Raw genomic sequence first — 16,641 nt, 5'->3', positions numbered from 1 at the left:
TGCCAAAGTCTTACTGTTGCCACAGATGCTATAAACACCAGAGATTAAAACCGGGAGCCTCTGCCTGCCTCCCTCTGGCTCCAGAGGACACTGGGTGCTGAATCTGGGATCAAGGAAATAGAGAGCTTTAAACAGAAGAGAGTGGGGATACCAGTCGGCATGTTTGGACCTAAGTCATGGGCTTCCCTGATAGCTCAGCTGGTAAAAAATCCATCTGCAATGCAGGAGACCTGGGTTCTATCCCTGGGTTGGGAAGATCCCCTGGAGAAGGGAACAGCTACCCACTCCAGTATTCTGGCCTGGAGAATCCCATGGACTCTATAGTCCATGGGGTCACAAAGAGTTGGACATGACTGGGCGACTTTCACTTCACTTCACATCACCACCACCCCTTGCAGCCCTGGTGTCCTCATCTGTAAGCAGGTGTTTAGTGGCCTGAGACTCTGAGCTCAGCATTTCATTTCCAGGGCCCTACCTTGGACAAGTGCTTCAACAACCATGTCAACTTCCTCAAGGCGCTGTGAGGATGAAAGCAGTTATTGTGGAGGTTCAGGGCAGTGCCCACACACTGTCAGCACCCTTCCAAAAGGCTCCCTGGGACTTCCCTGGTGATTCAGTGGCTAGGACTCCGCGGGCACAATGCAAGGGGCCTGGTTGGGCCATCCCTGGTTGAGGAACTAAATTCCGCATGCTGCAACTAACACCCAAAGTAGCCAAATAAATACTTACAAAATGTTCCTTGGAACCCTGGTTCAGCCACTTACTAAGCCCATGACCTTGGGGGAAAACCACTTAAACCTCGCTGTGCCTCAGTTTCCTCATCTGTAAAATGGAAATAATAATCATACCTAGCTGGTAGGGTTGTTTGAGGTTTAAATAGGTGATGTACATGCTAAGTGTTTAGAACAGTGCCTGACACAGCACCACATTCAGCAGATTCCTAGTATTACTGTCTTTGGTATTAGTACCACCTCTGCAGCTATCACCACTAGCAATCCAAGGGCCGGGCGGCCAAGCGGCGAGTTTTGCCGACTCACCCTCGCTGGGCACGTCCGGCCCCCTCTACCCTGTGCCCCCGCCATGGGCCTGAGTCACCCCGGAATGTGCGTCACCCGCGCCCCTCCCACTCCACGACCTGCAGACTCACCCTGAGTCAGCCTGCCCGGCCGCTTCCACTCCCGGGACGCCGCGCGGCGGAGGGCAGGCGGCGAGGCGCCCCCCAGCGGAGGGCCGAAGCCCCGCGCGCGTCGGGCAGCCGGGGGCGAGCGGAGCAGAGGTCCCGAAGGGGCGCTCGCTGGTGGGCGGGACCACCCTGGGGCCAGGGGAGAGAGACGCTCCGCGCTGCCCGGCTGCGCCCCCCTCCGCCCGCGCGGAATGGTACGGCCCGGCCGAGGTTAAAGCCCGGGGGTGGAGGTGCCGCGTCCCGCGACGGCCCAGGCGGCGGCGGCGGCGGAATGATGGGTCTCCGCGCGGGAGGAGCGCTGAGCAGAGCGGGGGCGGGCCGGGGGGCGCCCGAGGTACCTGGGCCGAGCGGCGGCGCGCAGGGCGGCAGCATCCACTCGGGCTGCATCACCGCCGTGCACAACGTGCCGCTGAGCGTGCTCATCCGTCCTCTGCCGTCTGTGCTGGACCAAGCCAAGGTGCAAAGCCTCGTGGACACGATCCGGGTGAGGCCCCGGGGAAGCCGGCTGCTGGGAAGGCTTCGGAGGAGGGAAGTCGCGCTGGACGCGAGAAGGGACTAGTTCAGTTTCAGCCGGAGTTTAGCCTTTGCTCTGTGACCTTGAGCAAGAGTTTGGGCCTCTCTGGGTCTCTATTTAGTCATGGAGCAAGGAGACTGGAGGAGGTCATTAAAATAACTCTCTCTGACTCCTATAAAGATAGCACTTGATATGGGCTTCCCTGGTGGCTCCCAGTAAGGAATCTGCCTGCAATGCAGGAGACCCGGGTTCCATCCCTGGGTTGGGAAGACCCCCTGGAGGAGGGCATGGCAACCCGTTCCAGTATTCTTGCCTGGAGAATCCCATGGACAGGGGAGCCTGGCAGGCTGCACCCCATAGGGTCACACAGAGCCCGACATGACTAAAGCGACTAAGCAGCAGCAGCTTCTTCATACCAACCCTGTAAGGTAGATACTACTGTTGTTCCTCTTACAGACAAGGAAATGAGGCCCAGGAGGATCCAAGCAGCTTGTCCAAGGTCAGGCATTTTAGAAAGTGGCACAGCCTGGCCCCAGTGCCCAGCTGCATGGCCACCACATAACCTGTGTGGTCACTTCTGGCTGTGGCAGTGGGACTGGGGGTGTCCTGTGCTGGGAAGACCTTGTTTGAACTGGAATTGGGAGAGAATGGGGTCAGCCACATCTCAGAGAGAGCTCAGGAAGGTCGGGGTGATCCTGGAGGGAGGGGACATGAGTGTCAGGTTAGGCCTGTGCAGCATCGTATCCCCAGCCCAGACCCTCAGAAGTGGCCACAGGAGACCCCGAGGCCCCACAAAACCTCTCTACTGCTTGCCTGTTGTCTTTCAGTCCTAGAGTTTACACTGCTGCTTCCACTGTCTGGAACTGCTTCCCAGAGAGCCGCAGGGACTGGTCCCTCGCTTGGGTCAGGTGCCTGCCTCCCAGCAGCCCTGGCTTCTCTAGGTCTCCCATTAACCTGAGTAGTTCACCTTGAAAGCATAATTCAGGATAACACCTGAGTTATGTTATCTGTGTGTTTGTGTTTTATTGTCTCCCTTCCCCCATCTCATTTGAACTCCAAGGAGCTGGGGTTTTGTCTGGTCATAGCACGAGCACGGTGCCTGGCTGTTTGTGATAGATCTGTCCAGGGATACTCTCTCCTACCCCTGGGCCTTTGCACAAGCTTCCCCCCTGCCAGAGACACTCCTTCATCTCTTCTTTACTGTTTCTAACTCCTTCTTAGTCTTCTGTCAGTGTCAGTGTCTTCCTTGACAGCCCCTGTAAGGTTAGGGGCCTCCTGATGGCCCCCAGCCGCCTCCATACCTGTCAGCACACCTCTGATCCGGTACAACTGGGGTGTAATGGCCTCAGACACCTGTCTTCCACACCAGCACCATACCTTCTGGGAGGCAAAAACCAGGCCTGTCTTTGCTTATGGCATGTATTAGTTTTCTATGGCTACTGTAACAAATTCCAGAAACTTAGTGACTTAAAGCCAAGATTTTATTACTTTATAGTTCTATAGTTCAGAAGTCCAGAATGAGTCTCACTGGGCTAAAGTCAAGGTATCAGCCGGGCTGCATTCTTTTCTGGAGTCTCTGGGGGAGAATTCATTTCCTTGTTTTTCCCAGCTTCTAGAGGCCACCCACATTTTGGCTCATGACCTCTTTCCTCCACCTCAGAAGCCAGCAATATTAGATCTCCTCTTGCTCCTCTCTGTTCCACGTTTAAGGTCTCTGGTGATTACTTTTGGCCCATCTGGACAACCCAGGATAATATCCCCATCTCAAGATCTTTAACTTAATTCCATCTGGAAAGTTCCTATCCCTTGGGAGTAACATATTCACAGGTTCCGGGGATTAGGATGTGGACATCTTTGGGGGCTGTTATCCTGCCCACCCATCATCACAGCCCTGACACCCAGCACAAGGCTTGCCTGGCACAACTGCCTCTCTTTGCTGCTGAACTGTCAGGCAGGCTGTGCTCCACGCCTAACTTATATCAGCTTCCCAACTTCATCAACAGCCTATAGGGTATCTATTCCCATCTTACAGATAAGGAACAATGCCCAGTGGCAAGGCCCCTTGCTTACACCTCCCTCCCTACCCAGCCACCTCCCTCCCCGCTCCTGCTGCTCTGTGGAGTAGCTGGGATTTAAATTCAGGTTTGCCTTGTGCAAGAACCCCAGCTCATAACTGCTGGGCCTTACTGCTTAATAATAACTTCTGGGATAAATGGAAAAACGAATCCATCAATGCAGCCTAAGAAGAGACCGCTTTAGGGCCAGTGTGGAAGGCTTTCTAGCAACTCACTTAATTCCATCTCCCCCTACTCCATCCCACCCTGCCCCAGACTCTCCCTATGTAGAGGTCCACCCACTCTCCATCTGGCTACTAAGGCCCTGAACAGGAAGTCAGCTTAGATTTTCTTCTTCCTCTTCTCCTCACATTCGCCCCTCCCCTGGGATCTGCCCCCTGAACATGTCGCTAACCTGTCCATCTCTCCCTGTCCTCTGAACGCCCTAACCCAGGACAGCCTCCTCTGCTGCGTACCTGCTGGGGACTCGCCTCTGTCCTCCCTGCTTTTGTCTTTGTCCACCTCACCAAGGCTGCTTTCTCGTCACACCTTTCTAGAATGTCCCTCATATCATGTCACCCTCTCCTGTTTAAAACACTCCAGGACCTAAGAGGTATAAACTTGCATTTATAAAATAAATGAGTCGTGTATGAAATGTGCAGTGTGGGAAAGATAGTCAAAAACTACGTAATATCTTTGTATGTTGATGGATGGTAACTAGACTCAATCATGATGATCATTTTGAAATGTATAGAAATATCCAATCACTGCGTTGTGTACCAGGAACTAACATAGTGGTGTACATCAATTATACTTCAAAAACAAACAAACTCATAGAAAAAAGGCCAGATTTGGGATTACCAGAGGTAGGGGTGGGAGGGGGAGAGTAAAGAGAAGGAAAATTGTACTCAGGCGGTCACAAGGCACTAACTTCTATTATAAGATAAGTAAGTACCAGGGATGTAAAGTACAACATGATAAATATAGTAAACACTGTTGTGCATTATGTATGAAAGTTGTTTAGAGAGTAAGTCCTAAGAGCTTTCATCACAAGGAGGCTTCCCTGGTGGCTCAGATGGTAAAGAATCTGCCTGCAATGCAGGAGGCCTGAGTTCAACCCCTTGGTTGGGAAGATCCCCTGGAGAAGGGAATGGTAACCCAGTATTCTTGCCTGGAGAATTCCATGGACAGAGGAGCCTGGCGGGCTACAGTCCATGGGGTTGCAAAGAGAGAGACTAACACAACTGAGAGACGAATACTTTAGTCACAAGGGAAAAAAGTTTTTTATTTCTTTAATTTTGTATGTATATGAGATGATGGATGTTCACGGAACTTATTGTAGTCATCATTTCATGATGTTTTAAGTCAAATCATTGTATTTATACCTTCAGCTTATACCGTGCTGTACATCAGTTCTATCTCAATAAAACCTTTCTGGCCTCTTCTGCTCCACAGACCCCTGAGTCTCTTCTGGCTACACTGGCCTCTTTGCCGTGCCTGCAATACAGCGAGCTTGTTCTCGCCTCAGGCATTTTGCATTTGCTATTCCCTCTACCTGGAACGCCCTTCCCACGGGTAATACACACTGTGCATTACTGAGCCTAGTCCATGTGCCAAGTGCTGTTTGAAGCACTGTATGTCTGTTAACTCATTAAACCCAACAGTTCTATGAGGTGGTTGTGTCATCTTCATCCCCATCTGGGGCAACTGAGGCACAAATATGAATTGCCAAAGGTCACAGAGCAATTAAGTAGCAGAGCTGAGATTTGAACTTGGCAGTCAGACTCTTTCTCTAAAGATTCTACCTCTCTGTCTTCCCCAGGGGAGTTCTCTGTGTTCAGGTCTCTGCTTCATTGTCACTCCCATCCTTGTCATGACAACCTGTGTTATTGTCTTCTTAGCATTTATCACTCTAGCATCCATGTGCCCCATGGTGGCAGGGGCTGTGTCTGTACCTTATTCCCAGAGTCTAGAACAGTGCCAGGTAATATACATGTGGTGTGATAAATGGTTAACAACCTGGGGGTGGGAAGAAGCCCTGATTTGTAGTATCTGCCAATTTCCTTGGTGTAAATACTCTTACCATGACTGATTTTCATGCTACCAAGGTCAGCCAGCTCACAAAACTGACCATGTAACTGTTGCCTTTCACAAACCAGCGTGAGCACCTGGAGGAGTTCAGCCCAGGTTAACAAAGTCTGCTTTGCAAACTGTCCAACACCATGCCACGCTCATTCACCCTGTGTCCTCTTGCCGCCAGGAGAATCCAGACAGCGTTCCCCCGATCGATGTCCTCTGGATCAAAGGGGCCCAGGGCGGTGACTACTTCTACTCCTTTGGGGGCTGCCACCGGTATGCAGCCTACCAGCAGCTGCAGCGAGAGACCATCCCCGCCAAGCTTGTCCAGTCCACCCTCTCGGACCTAAGGGTGTACCTGGGCGCTTCCACGCCGGACTTGCAGTAGCAGCCTCTTTGGCACTTGCCACCACTACCAGGAAGCTGGAAGACACCTGGCCTCCAGTGGACTAGGCCGTGCAAAGGTGTAGCAGGAGTGCGTTCCATTTGTGCGTGGCAGGTGGGTCTGGCGTGAAGCACCCTCTTAGCTAGCTTCAAGACCTTGGACTCATGACTGAACAGTGTGGGGTCCCACTTCCCACCTTGGGGAAAATGGGGTCCTGTGTTTGCTCTTGAGAGATTATTGAGAGGCTGAAATGGGAAAGGAGACGGATTTGGAGAGTCATATGCTACTGGCTCCAGATTCCCAAGGACAAAGATCCTTCTGCATTTCTGTCCTTGTATCATGTGAATTCATTCATCTGCAAGTGAAGGAAAACCTAGGTTACAGTGACTTAAACAAAGAGAAGTTTGCTTTTCCACATAGCATGAATTCTGGAGACTGTTGACTAATGGTACTGGTTAAACCACTCAGCAAAGTTAGGGCACACATCTCTGATCCTTTCAGCCTTTCCCTCATTGCTTATCACTTCACAGTCACAAGATGGCTGCTGTACCTCCAGCAATCGTGGCTATGTCCAAGGAAGAAGGGAGTCAGGGAGGAGAAAGGGCCCAGCCACCTGGACCGATCAGCTTCTATCATAAATTCAGGACTTTTTCAGAGGGCTGTTTCCTGCTGTCTTCCCCCGTGTATTTCTACTTAGATCTCCTTGGCCCAAACCAGGTACAGAAGCCACCCCTAGCTGCAACGAAAACTAAAACAGCAGGAACACAATTGTCACAGTTGAGTAGATCAATCATATCCCATCTCCTAGAACTGTCACACAGCCTCCTAAAAAATACTGGAATCCCATTGCCGAGAGAGAGATGAGAAATTGTGTATCAGTTAGCCTTTGCTGAGAAACCAACAATTCCTGAACTTGGCAGCTAAATACAAGTTGTTTATTTGTCTACAATTCTGTGGGTTAGCAATTTGGGCTGGACTCATCTGGGCAGTTCTGCTGACCTTGCCTGAGGTCACTCATGGGGTTGTATGCAAATCAATTGTCACCCAAAATGGCCTGGATGGTTTCAAATAGCCTGACTCCCTTGTCTGGGCAGTAGGTGGGCTGTTGCCTGGGTGACTTGGTTCTCCTCCAGGTGGCCACTCCACCAGTTAGTTCAGGCTTATTCACATGATGGCATCAGGGCTGAGAGAGAGGAAGAGAGAGAGAGAGAGAGAAGTGGGGCGTGCATGGGGGACAGGAAGAGAGAGAAAGATGGAGAGAGAGGAGAAGTTGCAAGGCTTTTTTGAGTTCTAGGCCAGAATTGGTGTAACGTCACTTCTGCTAAGTCCTTTTGGTCAAAGCAAATCAAAAGTTTGGCTCATATTCAAGGGCTGGGGAAACAGACTATACCTCGTGGAGAAACTACAAATGATTTGTGGCATTTTTTCTATCTATCACAAATGACTTTGGATAGCAAATAACAGTGTTTCTTTGTTTCTTTCTCTCGTGCATGGGGCCTTGCTCTGTCCAGGCTGAAGTCACTAAACACTGTCCTGGCCCTGCCGAGGGGAAGAAGTGAGGGGCGGTGGATGGGGCTCTCCTAGGGCTGGGCCCACTCTGGGAGGGCCCTCAACATCTGTACTCTAGTGGGTTAGGGTGGGTGGGTAGGCCAGGTAGGACACTCCAAAGGAGCTTCTGAAATCCTGTAGTCCTGCGGGGAAGCAAAGAGGCAGAGGAAGGGTGCAGAGTGAGGTGGACCTTCCTCTTACTGCACTGCTGAGGGAACTCCACCACTTGGCATTTTCAAACTTCATTTTCTCCAGCTCAGTAATGAAGACAACCGCTTTCCCACCCATTCTCTGTCCCAGGGATTGATGACTGAGGTGACCAATGGAATTTAAAAGGACATAGTCCTAAATGTAGTGTGATATCCTGGATTGGAACTTGAAACAACAGTAACAAAAGGACATTAATGGAAAAACTGAAAATCTGAAGAAGGTCTGGATGTTAGTTAATTTATCCAAATGTTGATATTGGGGTGGGCTGGGTACAGAGGATATGGGAACACTGTACTGTATTCACAACTTTTCTGTTAATCAAAAATCACTGCCAAATAAAAGTTTATTTAATAAAAAGAGAGGGGTAATTGAGATAAACCAATGGTTCTGGTTCACAAAATGGGTTTGCTGAATCACAGATGATCAGACTGCACCCCAGAGTTGCTAATTCAGAAGGTCTAGGGTGGAGCCTAAGAATTTGCTTTTCCAACAAGTTCCCAGCTGATGTTGACGCTGCTGATCAGGGACCGCAAGCTGAGAACCACTGATCTAGACTGTGTTGCTTCTTTCCAAGTATGGTGACAGCCCTGCACCTCCAGTGGAGAAGAAAGAGTTGGGTCCCAGGAGATCCATGTTTGGAACTAGCTTGTGCACCCACTCCATATGACATTGGACAAGCCCGTTCCTGGGGCTTCTTCCAAGTTGTCTAATGGACTGTCTACCCCTGAGGTTTGTAGAGGCGCTTGGGGGCAGGGCGGAGGGTAACTGAGGACATGCTTTATAAGCTGCTGTCATGACTTGCTGCTTCTCATGTGAGACACCTGCACCCACTGAGTAGCAGAGCGGTTACTCCTTCTTGGAACGATTTCCCTTCCTACAGATAAGGCCCAAGCAGGCAGCGCTAGGGGTACTACTGGGCACTGAGAGGAAGCTGCAGAGCAGACTTGGTGCGGGAGGGACTGGTGGTTCTTAAGAAGAGGTGCTGGGTTTTGAAGCGTCAGTGGAGACTAAGCTGCATTTCCCGCTTGGGCCAGCAGATGGCGCTGCTTTCTGGCTGCCCGAGCGGGGTTGGGCCTCCGACCTACAGATTAACTGCTGTGGGAAGAGGGAAAGATGGAGGGGTCTGACTGTGAGGGATGCCCATAGATTGCCCAGGGAAGCCAGGGCTTCAGGCAGGAGAAGGAGACCTGGCTGGGAGTTTGGAGTTTCAGGTTTACTTACCCTTGTCGGATCTTGCTCTCTGGCCCCACACACATCATGGCATCTCCAGGCCTGTCATAGGAGACTAGGGTCTCTACACGGGGTGTGCTGGGCCAATTTATCCTAAACTCACCTCCTGCAAGAAGCTTCCAGATCCTCCAGGCTGAGCTCCCTACCTCTTCTGGGCTCCCCCTGATCCAAAAATGTGTCCCCTCCCAAAACAAACCACTGCTCCAGGGAACTTGGGACCTCCTATTTCCCTTACTGCCCTGGGATGAACCCCTTTCACCATGGTAGACTTTTTAAATGTTTTATTTTCACAAGGTAAATGTGTGTATATTTACCTTTTAAACATTAAGATAGCAAAATGCTAAATAATTAATATTAACAAAGTAAAATATGAGAGACAAGCTGATATCCACCATGACTCCTAGTCCTGGTTGTCCCTTTGCCCTCTCTGTTTGTAGGGTTAAACACCTTCATGAATTTGGCATATACCCTTCCAGACCTTTTTCTAACTTAGAAGGTGTATGTGTGTGAATATACAATGTTTTTCTTTTTTACTTAATTTTGCAGGTCACATTTCTTTGCTAGTGATGTGCCTTAGTCCTCCACCCCATGAGTGCCTTTATTCTTCTCCCAGAGTCTCCCTCATTCTAGTTGCTTCTTGAAAGTGAAAAAAGCAAAGTGAAAATGTTAGTCGCTCAGTCGTGTCTGACTCTTTGCAACCTTATGGACTGTAACCCACCAGGCTTCTCTGTCCATGGAATTCTCCAGGCAAGAATACTGGAGTGGGTAGCTATTCCCTTCTAAGAGGGATCTTCCCGCTCCAGGGTTTGAACCTGGGTCTCTCATATTGAAGGCAGATTCTTCACCATCTGAGCCACCAGAGAAACCCCCTGGTTGATTCTCAGAGGGGCCTTTCTTATCACCGTTTAAGGTGTCACCTCTCCCATCATTCTGTCACCGCACTCGGTTTTATTTTCTTCATGGCATTTGTCACACTTCCCAAAATTATCTTTTGCATCTGTTTATGACTGTCTCATCCACTAGAATGTAAGTTCTTGAGGCAGGACTTGATCTGTCCTTTGACTGTAAGCCCAATGCCGAGAACTGCCTGACAGGGGCTTCCCTGGTGGTCCAGTGGTTGGGAGTACAATGTGGAGGACTGAGGTTCAATTCCTGGTCATGGAACTATAATCCCTATGCCACAGGCAACTAAGCCCCCTCGCCACAACTAGAGATGCCGCAACCAAGAACTGACAGAGCCAAAAATAAATAAATATTTTTTAAAAGCTGCCTGACACATAAATGTTCAATAAAAATGCTAAATGAGTAAAGTCCATATAGGTCTAGCTTATTCTTTTCATTACTGCCTGGTGTTCCAGGGTCTTCATATAACCATGTATTAGTCATTCTGTTAATGACTGAGGGGTTACTGTTATTTGCTACTATAAACGCTTTCTGCCATCGCGCTCTGTGCTCAGTCAGCTTTGTACACAGGAGTGGCACAGCCTGGCCTGTGCATGGGTGTTGGCCAATTGCTCTCCAGAGTGGCTGTTCCAAGTGCCTTTACCTGACTTTGGAGTAGGGGTGGGGGTCAGCTTTCTGTCCCTGCACTCCAGCCAGTGTTTCTTAACCTGCTCTGGATGATGAACACAGTTGAGAATCTGAAAAACAGCCATGAGCTCCTTCTCCAGAAACACACACAAATCTGAGGATTTCTGAGGATGCCTGGATTTAAAGGTCTTATCCCCCAGGTCCTGGATCCAGTGTTTAGAATCCTAGTTGTTTCATTGCATGGCCAGGAATGAATGAGGCACACACAGGTAGGGGTGTGAACAAATGAATAAATGGGCTCTAGTTTTGTGAGGCAATGGCAACCCACTCCAGTGTTCTTGCCTGGAGAATCCCAGGGACGGGGGAGCCTGGTGGGCTGCCATCTCTGGGGTCGCACAGAGTCGGACACGACTGAAGTGACTTAGCAGCAGCAGCAGCTTTGTGAGGGTAGATAAAAGTGCTCAGACCCTGATCTGTCTCCAGTCAGAAAAAAACAGCTATGTTGGAGGCGTGGGGGCGTCCAGCCCTGCTCTATCTTGGACCCTGGGGTCCCCTGAGAACCAGATCCAAAGGCTCTCTAGAGTAGGTCTGGGTAGCTCCACTTGTCAGCCAGGGTGAGAAGTAGGCCAAGTCTGGCATCCAGGGTCAAAGCTGGGAACCAGAGAGAGGCCTTGAGTCCCTTGGGCCAGATAAGGACACCGCAAGGCGTTCCTCCCTGCCTCCCACCCAAACCATATTTGCTCCAGTGTTCGCAGGCAGCCTTTGGGTTTCGAATCCCACCTCTAGCTCTTCCACAGAGCAGGAACATAGCGGATGCTCATTACAGAAAGGCTCCACCGTCAGCACCTCCATACTTGATGCAGCCATCCCAAGAACTGGACAGAGAGGGAATGATCTTCCCTGTTGGACAGAGGGGTAAACTGAGACCCGAAGCGGGGGAAGCCGGGTTACGACCGCACACAGGGACCCCCGCCCCATCCCTGCCCGCCCATCCGCCCCGCCCTCCCCGGCGGCCCCTTCCCCGGGCCTGACCCCCGGCGCTGCCTGACAGATGACCTCAGCTGCCGCCAATCCATTGGTTCCAGCTCCCGGGGGGAGCGCAGAACAAAGCGCGCTTTGTGGTGGGGCCGTCCCCTCCCCCGGCGCGCCGCCGCCGGGACCCCCTCCGGAACTCCGCGCGACGCCCCCCGGCCGACAGCCGTGTAATGTCTTCCAGGCCCGCGCGGCTCCTCGCAGAGCCCCCGGAGCTGCTCTCGCCTCCCCCGCCCGCCTGGTGGGGCTCCCCGGGCGGCGGGATGGGCGGGGGCGCCCCCAGCGGGAGGTCGCGAGGGCCGCCCACCTGTCCCCGAGAAGGGAGCGGGAGGGCGAGGCACCAGCTCCAGTGGGCCCGGCTGTAGGCTCCAGGCAGGTGCTGCCCGCTGACAAGCTGAGTGCTGCCACACCGGGTGGAAAGTATAGGTGACTGCGTTACTATTATTGTTATTGTTGCCATTACTATTATTGTTAAGTATTTTGTGATTGTGAGGGGGAGTCGCTTTCACAGACATAGGTTTGCATCTTGGCTTTGCCACCTGCTGGCCATGGAACCTTCGTGAGCACGGTCACCTCTCAGAACAACAGCAACAGTAGCCAGCATTTCTTGAACACCTATTTTGTGCCAGACCCTAAGTGCAAAGGCTTTGTGCTGCGCTTAGTCGCTCAGTCGTGTCTGACTCTGTGCGACCTCATGGACTGTAACCCACCGGACTCCTCTGTCCTTGGGATTCTCCAGGCAAGAATACTGGAGTGAGTTGTCATTTCCTTCTTCAGGGGATGGAACCCAGGTCTCCCACATTGCAAGTGGATTCTTCACTGTCTGAGCCAATGAACTCATTTAATCCTCACCACAAATTTAGGAGGGATGATTATCACCCCTCTTTCACAGAGAAAGGAACCCTGGCCCCAGCTTTCCTGAAGACGCATTCAACTCCTGTGCCTCAGTTTCTCTGTCTGCAAAATAGCTCCCCAAGAGCTGTTCACTCTTATTGGTCTTACCTCCTTCCAACTGAGGACGCAGGGCTGGGAATGGCTTGCTCCCTGGCTTGCTCAGGAGCACCACATGGGTCTGTCCCCAAACCCTCTGTCTTTAGAGGACTTTTCAAAGAGGGCAATGCTCTTGCTGGTTACTGCTGGGCTCGTGGGGGAGGGAGGAGTGTCTGCCTGCAGCTGGAAACCTTTCCCCTGAGAGATAAGCTTCCGTATCTTGTGCTGCCCTTGAGGGCTGAGGAGGTGAGGGCAGGGAGGTGGGGATGCCATGTCCAGAGAGGGGACCAAGGAGCCAGGAGGGGGCTGGGAGTGGCTGCCCCAGCCCTCACACACTCCCTGGATGTTCCTTCTTCCGGGGACCTATGGGGCACCAGACACTGCTCCAGGTGCTGAGAATATTAGAGTACAAAACAGATGGAAACTCTCATCCTCTTGAAGTCCACTCGCAGGAGATGAGCAAGAAACACACGTGGAACATGTATGACATGTAAACTGCAGTATCTGATAGTGTTAAGTGCTGCGAGGGAAAAGCAGGGGAAGGAGAAAGAAGGAGATGGGAAACGTCAGTTTCATTAAGGCGTTAGGCTTCTCCAAGGAGGGGACATCAACCTGAACAGAGAGGAAAGAAGCCCTATGGCTGTCAGAAGGAACAGCACGTGCAAAAGCCCTGAGGCGAGAGCCCCTTGGATTGTCCAGGAAACAGCAGGGTGGCCAGTGTGGGAGGGGCAGCCTGGATGGGACAAGACTGGGCTGGGCAGCTGATGAGGTGGGAGAGGTGGGCACTGTCAGCCTGGCACTTTGACTGGGAGCCATGTGAGGCTTGGAGCAGAGGAGGGACCTGGTGTCTCTGGCTGCTGAGTCAAGCAGGGTTGGAAAGGGGGTGAAGGGGAGCCTGTTGCTGTCACCAGGGCCCCAGGTTCTGGTCAGTGGGTTGGATCAGGGTGGAGAGAAGTGACCAGAATCCGGATGTAATTTGAAGATAGAGCCCAAGAATTTTCCAATGGATGGAACTGGATCTGAGGGATGAGGGTAGGAGAGAGGACTCTAGTGACCCCCAGATTTAAGAGTCCACCAGCCCTTTTCAGAAACTTCACTGCAGGCCAGAATGTAGACAGAATCCCTGGGGTGAAACCACTCTGTCCCCAGTGCCCTGGAGGACTCAGCCAAGCATGAAACACACATTAGGGCTTCCAGTTCCTCAAGAGTGCAAAGAGGAGGTGAAGTTAGAAACATGTTTCCTAAAATCCCATCAAGAGCCTCCTCCACAATTTGGGCCACTTGGGACAGGAGGGCTCAGTATCACCTATAGGAACCACTGTTTTTGAATTGTTAAATCTATTTGCTTTTGTTTTACTTAAACAACAAAAAAATTTTTTAAGAAACTGGAGATAGTTGGACCAAATGGAAAATCAGTAGCAGGTGACATAAAACTATGTGATGATCAATGTGAACAGTGTAAACATAACACTGTTACTTTGTCCAACTTCTCTCTCCCCCTCCCCGCCTTCCTCTCCACCCTCCTTCCCCTCTTTCCTTCCCTCTCTCTCCCACCCCCACCAATTCAGGACTTTCTCCTGGACTCAAAGATACTGAAAAAAGATTAGTCATCTTGCTCTCTGTGTCCTCACCTTTTTTTGTTTTATTTAACAGACAAAAGCACTTACGTTATTTAAATACTTCCCGAGTATAAAGGCATTGAATCCTCACAACCACCACATGCAGTGGACACACTTATGATTCCCACTTTGCAGATGAGGAAGCTGAGGCTCGAAGGGATGAGGCCCCTTGCCCACAGTCACACAGCAGGGCTGAGGCAGAGCCTAGAGGCAAACCTAGTCAGGCCCATTCTGAAGGCCACTCCTTGTCACGTGAAGGCATATGATTATCACTATGAACGTGCTGAACTACTGGAACTACAAGAGTCTTCTGTTAATTTTAAGTCAGTACACATTTATTGCTGCTGCTGCTGCTGCTAAGTCACTTCAGTCGTGTCTGACTCTGTGCGACCCCATAGATGGCAGCCCACCCGGCTCCGCCGTCCCTGGGACTCTCCAGGCAAGAACACTGGAGTGGGTTGCCATTTCCTTCTCCAATGTATGAAAGTGAAAAGTGAAAGTGAAGTCACTCAGTCATGTCCGACTCTTTGCGACCCCATGGACTGCAGCCTACCAGGCTCCTCCGTCCATGGGATTTTCCAGGCAAGAGTACTGGAGTGGGGTGCCATTGCCTTCTCCGACATATTTATTGAGTGTCTACTAAAGTGAAAGTCATATCGTAACACCTTTGCTTAACAGTATTTGAGGATCGAATCTAGAAAACAATTCCAGGTTCCTCGCCATCAATGCCATGAATGACCTGCCCTTCCTCACCTCATCCCACTCCAGCCAGGCTGGCTGCCTCACAGTTTCCAATTGCTTTCTGACCTCAGGGCCTTTGCACTTGTTCTGGACTCTGTTTGGAATGCTCTTCCTCTGGTTCTTCTGGCTCCCGCACATTCTCTAGGACTCAGTTCAAATATCAAATCCTTAGAGAGGCTTCCCTTGCTGCTTCATCTCCCCCGTAGATTCCCCAATATTCTCACCATTTTTTTTCCTTCATGGCTTGTAATTGTTTTATTTACCTGTGTACTTGTTCTGTATCTTGCTGCACTACTATGATGTAAGCTCTTTAAGCTGAACCTAGTGGTTCAGCTTAGAGCAACTAAGCATCTGGGGTGAAGAGCCCAGAGAAGAGCAGACTGGGGGAGGGGCATTTGTATTGTCCCCAGATAGGGAAGCAGATGTGTTTGTGGAGCCATAGAGGGCAAGGGGTCACCAGGAAGACCAATTTAATGTGAGGAAAAGTCTTTCACATAGTCCTAACATTTGGACATTAGAAAAGGCTATGTCATTGGGTAGTGAGCTCCCCATCACAGGGGCTATGCAAGTTGAGATAGGATAGCCCCTGGTATGTTGGGGCTGTGTAGGATTACTATCAATGGGGTAGCTATTCATTTACTTTCTCATTTACCCATTCATTTATTCTCTTTTATCTATCCATTTATTCATTGACTCCACTCAGTTGGTAAAGGATCCACCTGCAATGCAGGAGACCCTGGTTCAATTCCTGGGTTGGGAAGATCTGCTGGAGAAGGAATAGGCCATCCACTCCAGTATTCTTGGGTTTCCCTTGTGGCTCAGCTAGTAAAGAAGCCACCTGCAATGCGGGAGACCTGGCTTCGGAAGATCCCCTGGAGAAGGTAACAGCTACCCATTTCAGTATTCTGGCCTGGAGAATTCCATGGATTGTATAGTCCATGGGGTCGCAAAGAGTCAGACACGACTGAGCGACTTTGACTTACACGTGTCTTGCTTTCCATGTTTCCCAAACTGCTGTGTGATGGACAACCTTCATGACTTGGCCACACCCACAGGGCATCTGTGTTTAATATCTTAATATATATGTTATGTACATAATGTCTTCAGTCAGCCTTGGGAGGCTGACTAAAATTTAAATATGTGTTTTAAAATCAACTTTATTGAGGTAAAATCTATACAGAATAAAATGCATCTATTTAGGTGCACAGTGCAACATATTTTAACAAATATACACACCCACATAACCACTACCTCAGTCAAAACAGAACATTCCATTACCGTCACAAGTTCCCTTGTAACATCAGGCCCCCAGCACCAGCCTGGTCCCAGACAATCACTTTATCAGAAAATGCCAACACTTCTCCATAGCTTCTCCAGGGCCACTTTGTACTCCCACCAGTAATATCCAAACAGAAAAAAAAAAAAAAAAATCAGAATCCCTTACCACAAATAAAAAGTAACTGACCAAAATGAGCAAAATGGAAACAAAACAATATTCTCAAATTCTAGCTGGATACCATTGTCTGTAG

At 50.5% G+C, this 16,641-nt stretch overlaps 1 protein-coding gene across 1 annotated transcript; it reads left to right on the top strand.

Moving 5' to 3' along the window:
- Positions 1-1,197: 1,197 nt before the first annotated feature.
- Positions 1,198-8,348, top strand: SRXN1 (sulfiredoxin 1). The gene is made up of 2 exons (XM_027558919.1): positions 1,198-1,667; positions 6,012-8,348. Exons 1-2 carry the CDS (start codon positions 1,455-1,457, stop codon positions 6,213-6,215), a joined length of 417 nt encoding a protein of 138 aa, XP_027414720.1. The 5' UTR covers positions 1,198-1,454; the 3' UTR covers positions 6,216-8,348.
- Positions 8,349-16,641: the final 8,293 nt, after the last annotated feature.

The sequence above is a fragment of the Bos indicus x Bos taurus genome, chromosome 13 (assembly GCF_003369695.1).
Source record: "Bos indicus x Bos taurus breed Angus x Brahman F1 hybrid chromosome 13, Bos_hybrid_MaternalHap_v2.0, whole genome shotgun sequence".
Taxonomy (NCBI): Eukaryota; Metazoa; Chordata; class Mammalia; order Artiodactyla; family Bovidae; genus Bos; species Bos indicus x Bos taurus.
This window is presented reverse-complemented; position numbering and strand designations above follow the sequence as displayed.

Excerpts from the sequence above, each read along its gene's own strand:
- SRXN1 (XM_027558919.1), top strand. The coding sequence starts at position 1,455 with ATGATGGGTCTCCGCGCGGGAGGAGCGCTGAGCAGAGCGGGGGCGGGC. Across the intron at positions 1,668-6,011 it reads GCCTCGTGGACACGATCCGG|GAGAATCCAGACAGCGTTCC; the intron begins GTGAGGCCCCGG and ends TCTTGCCGCCAG.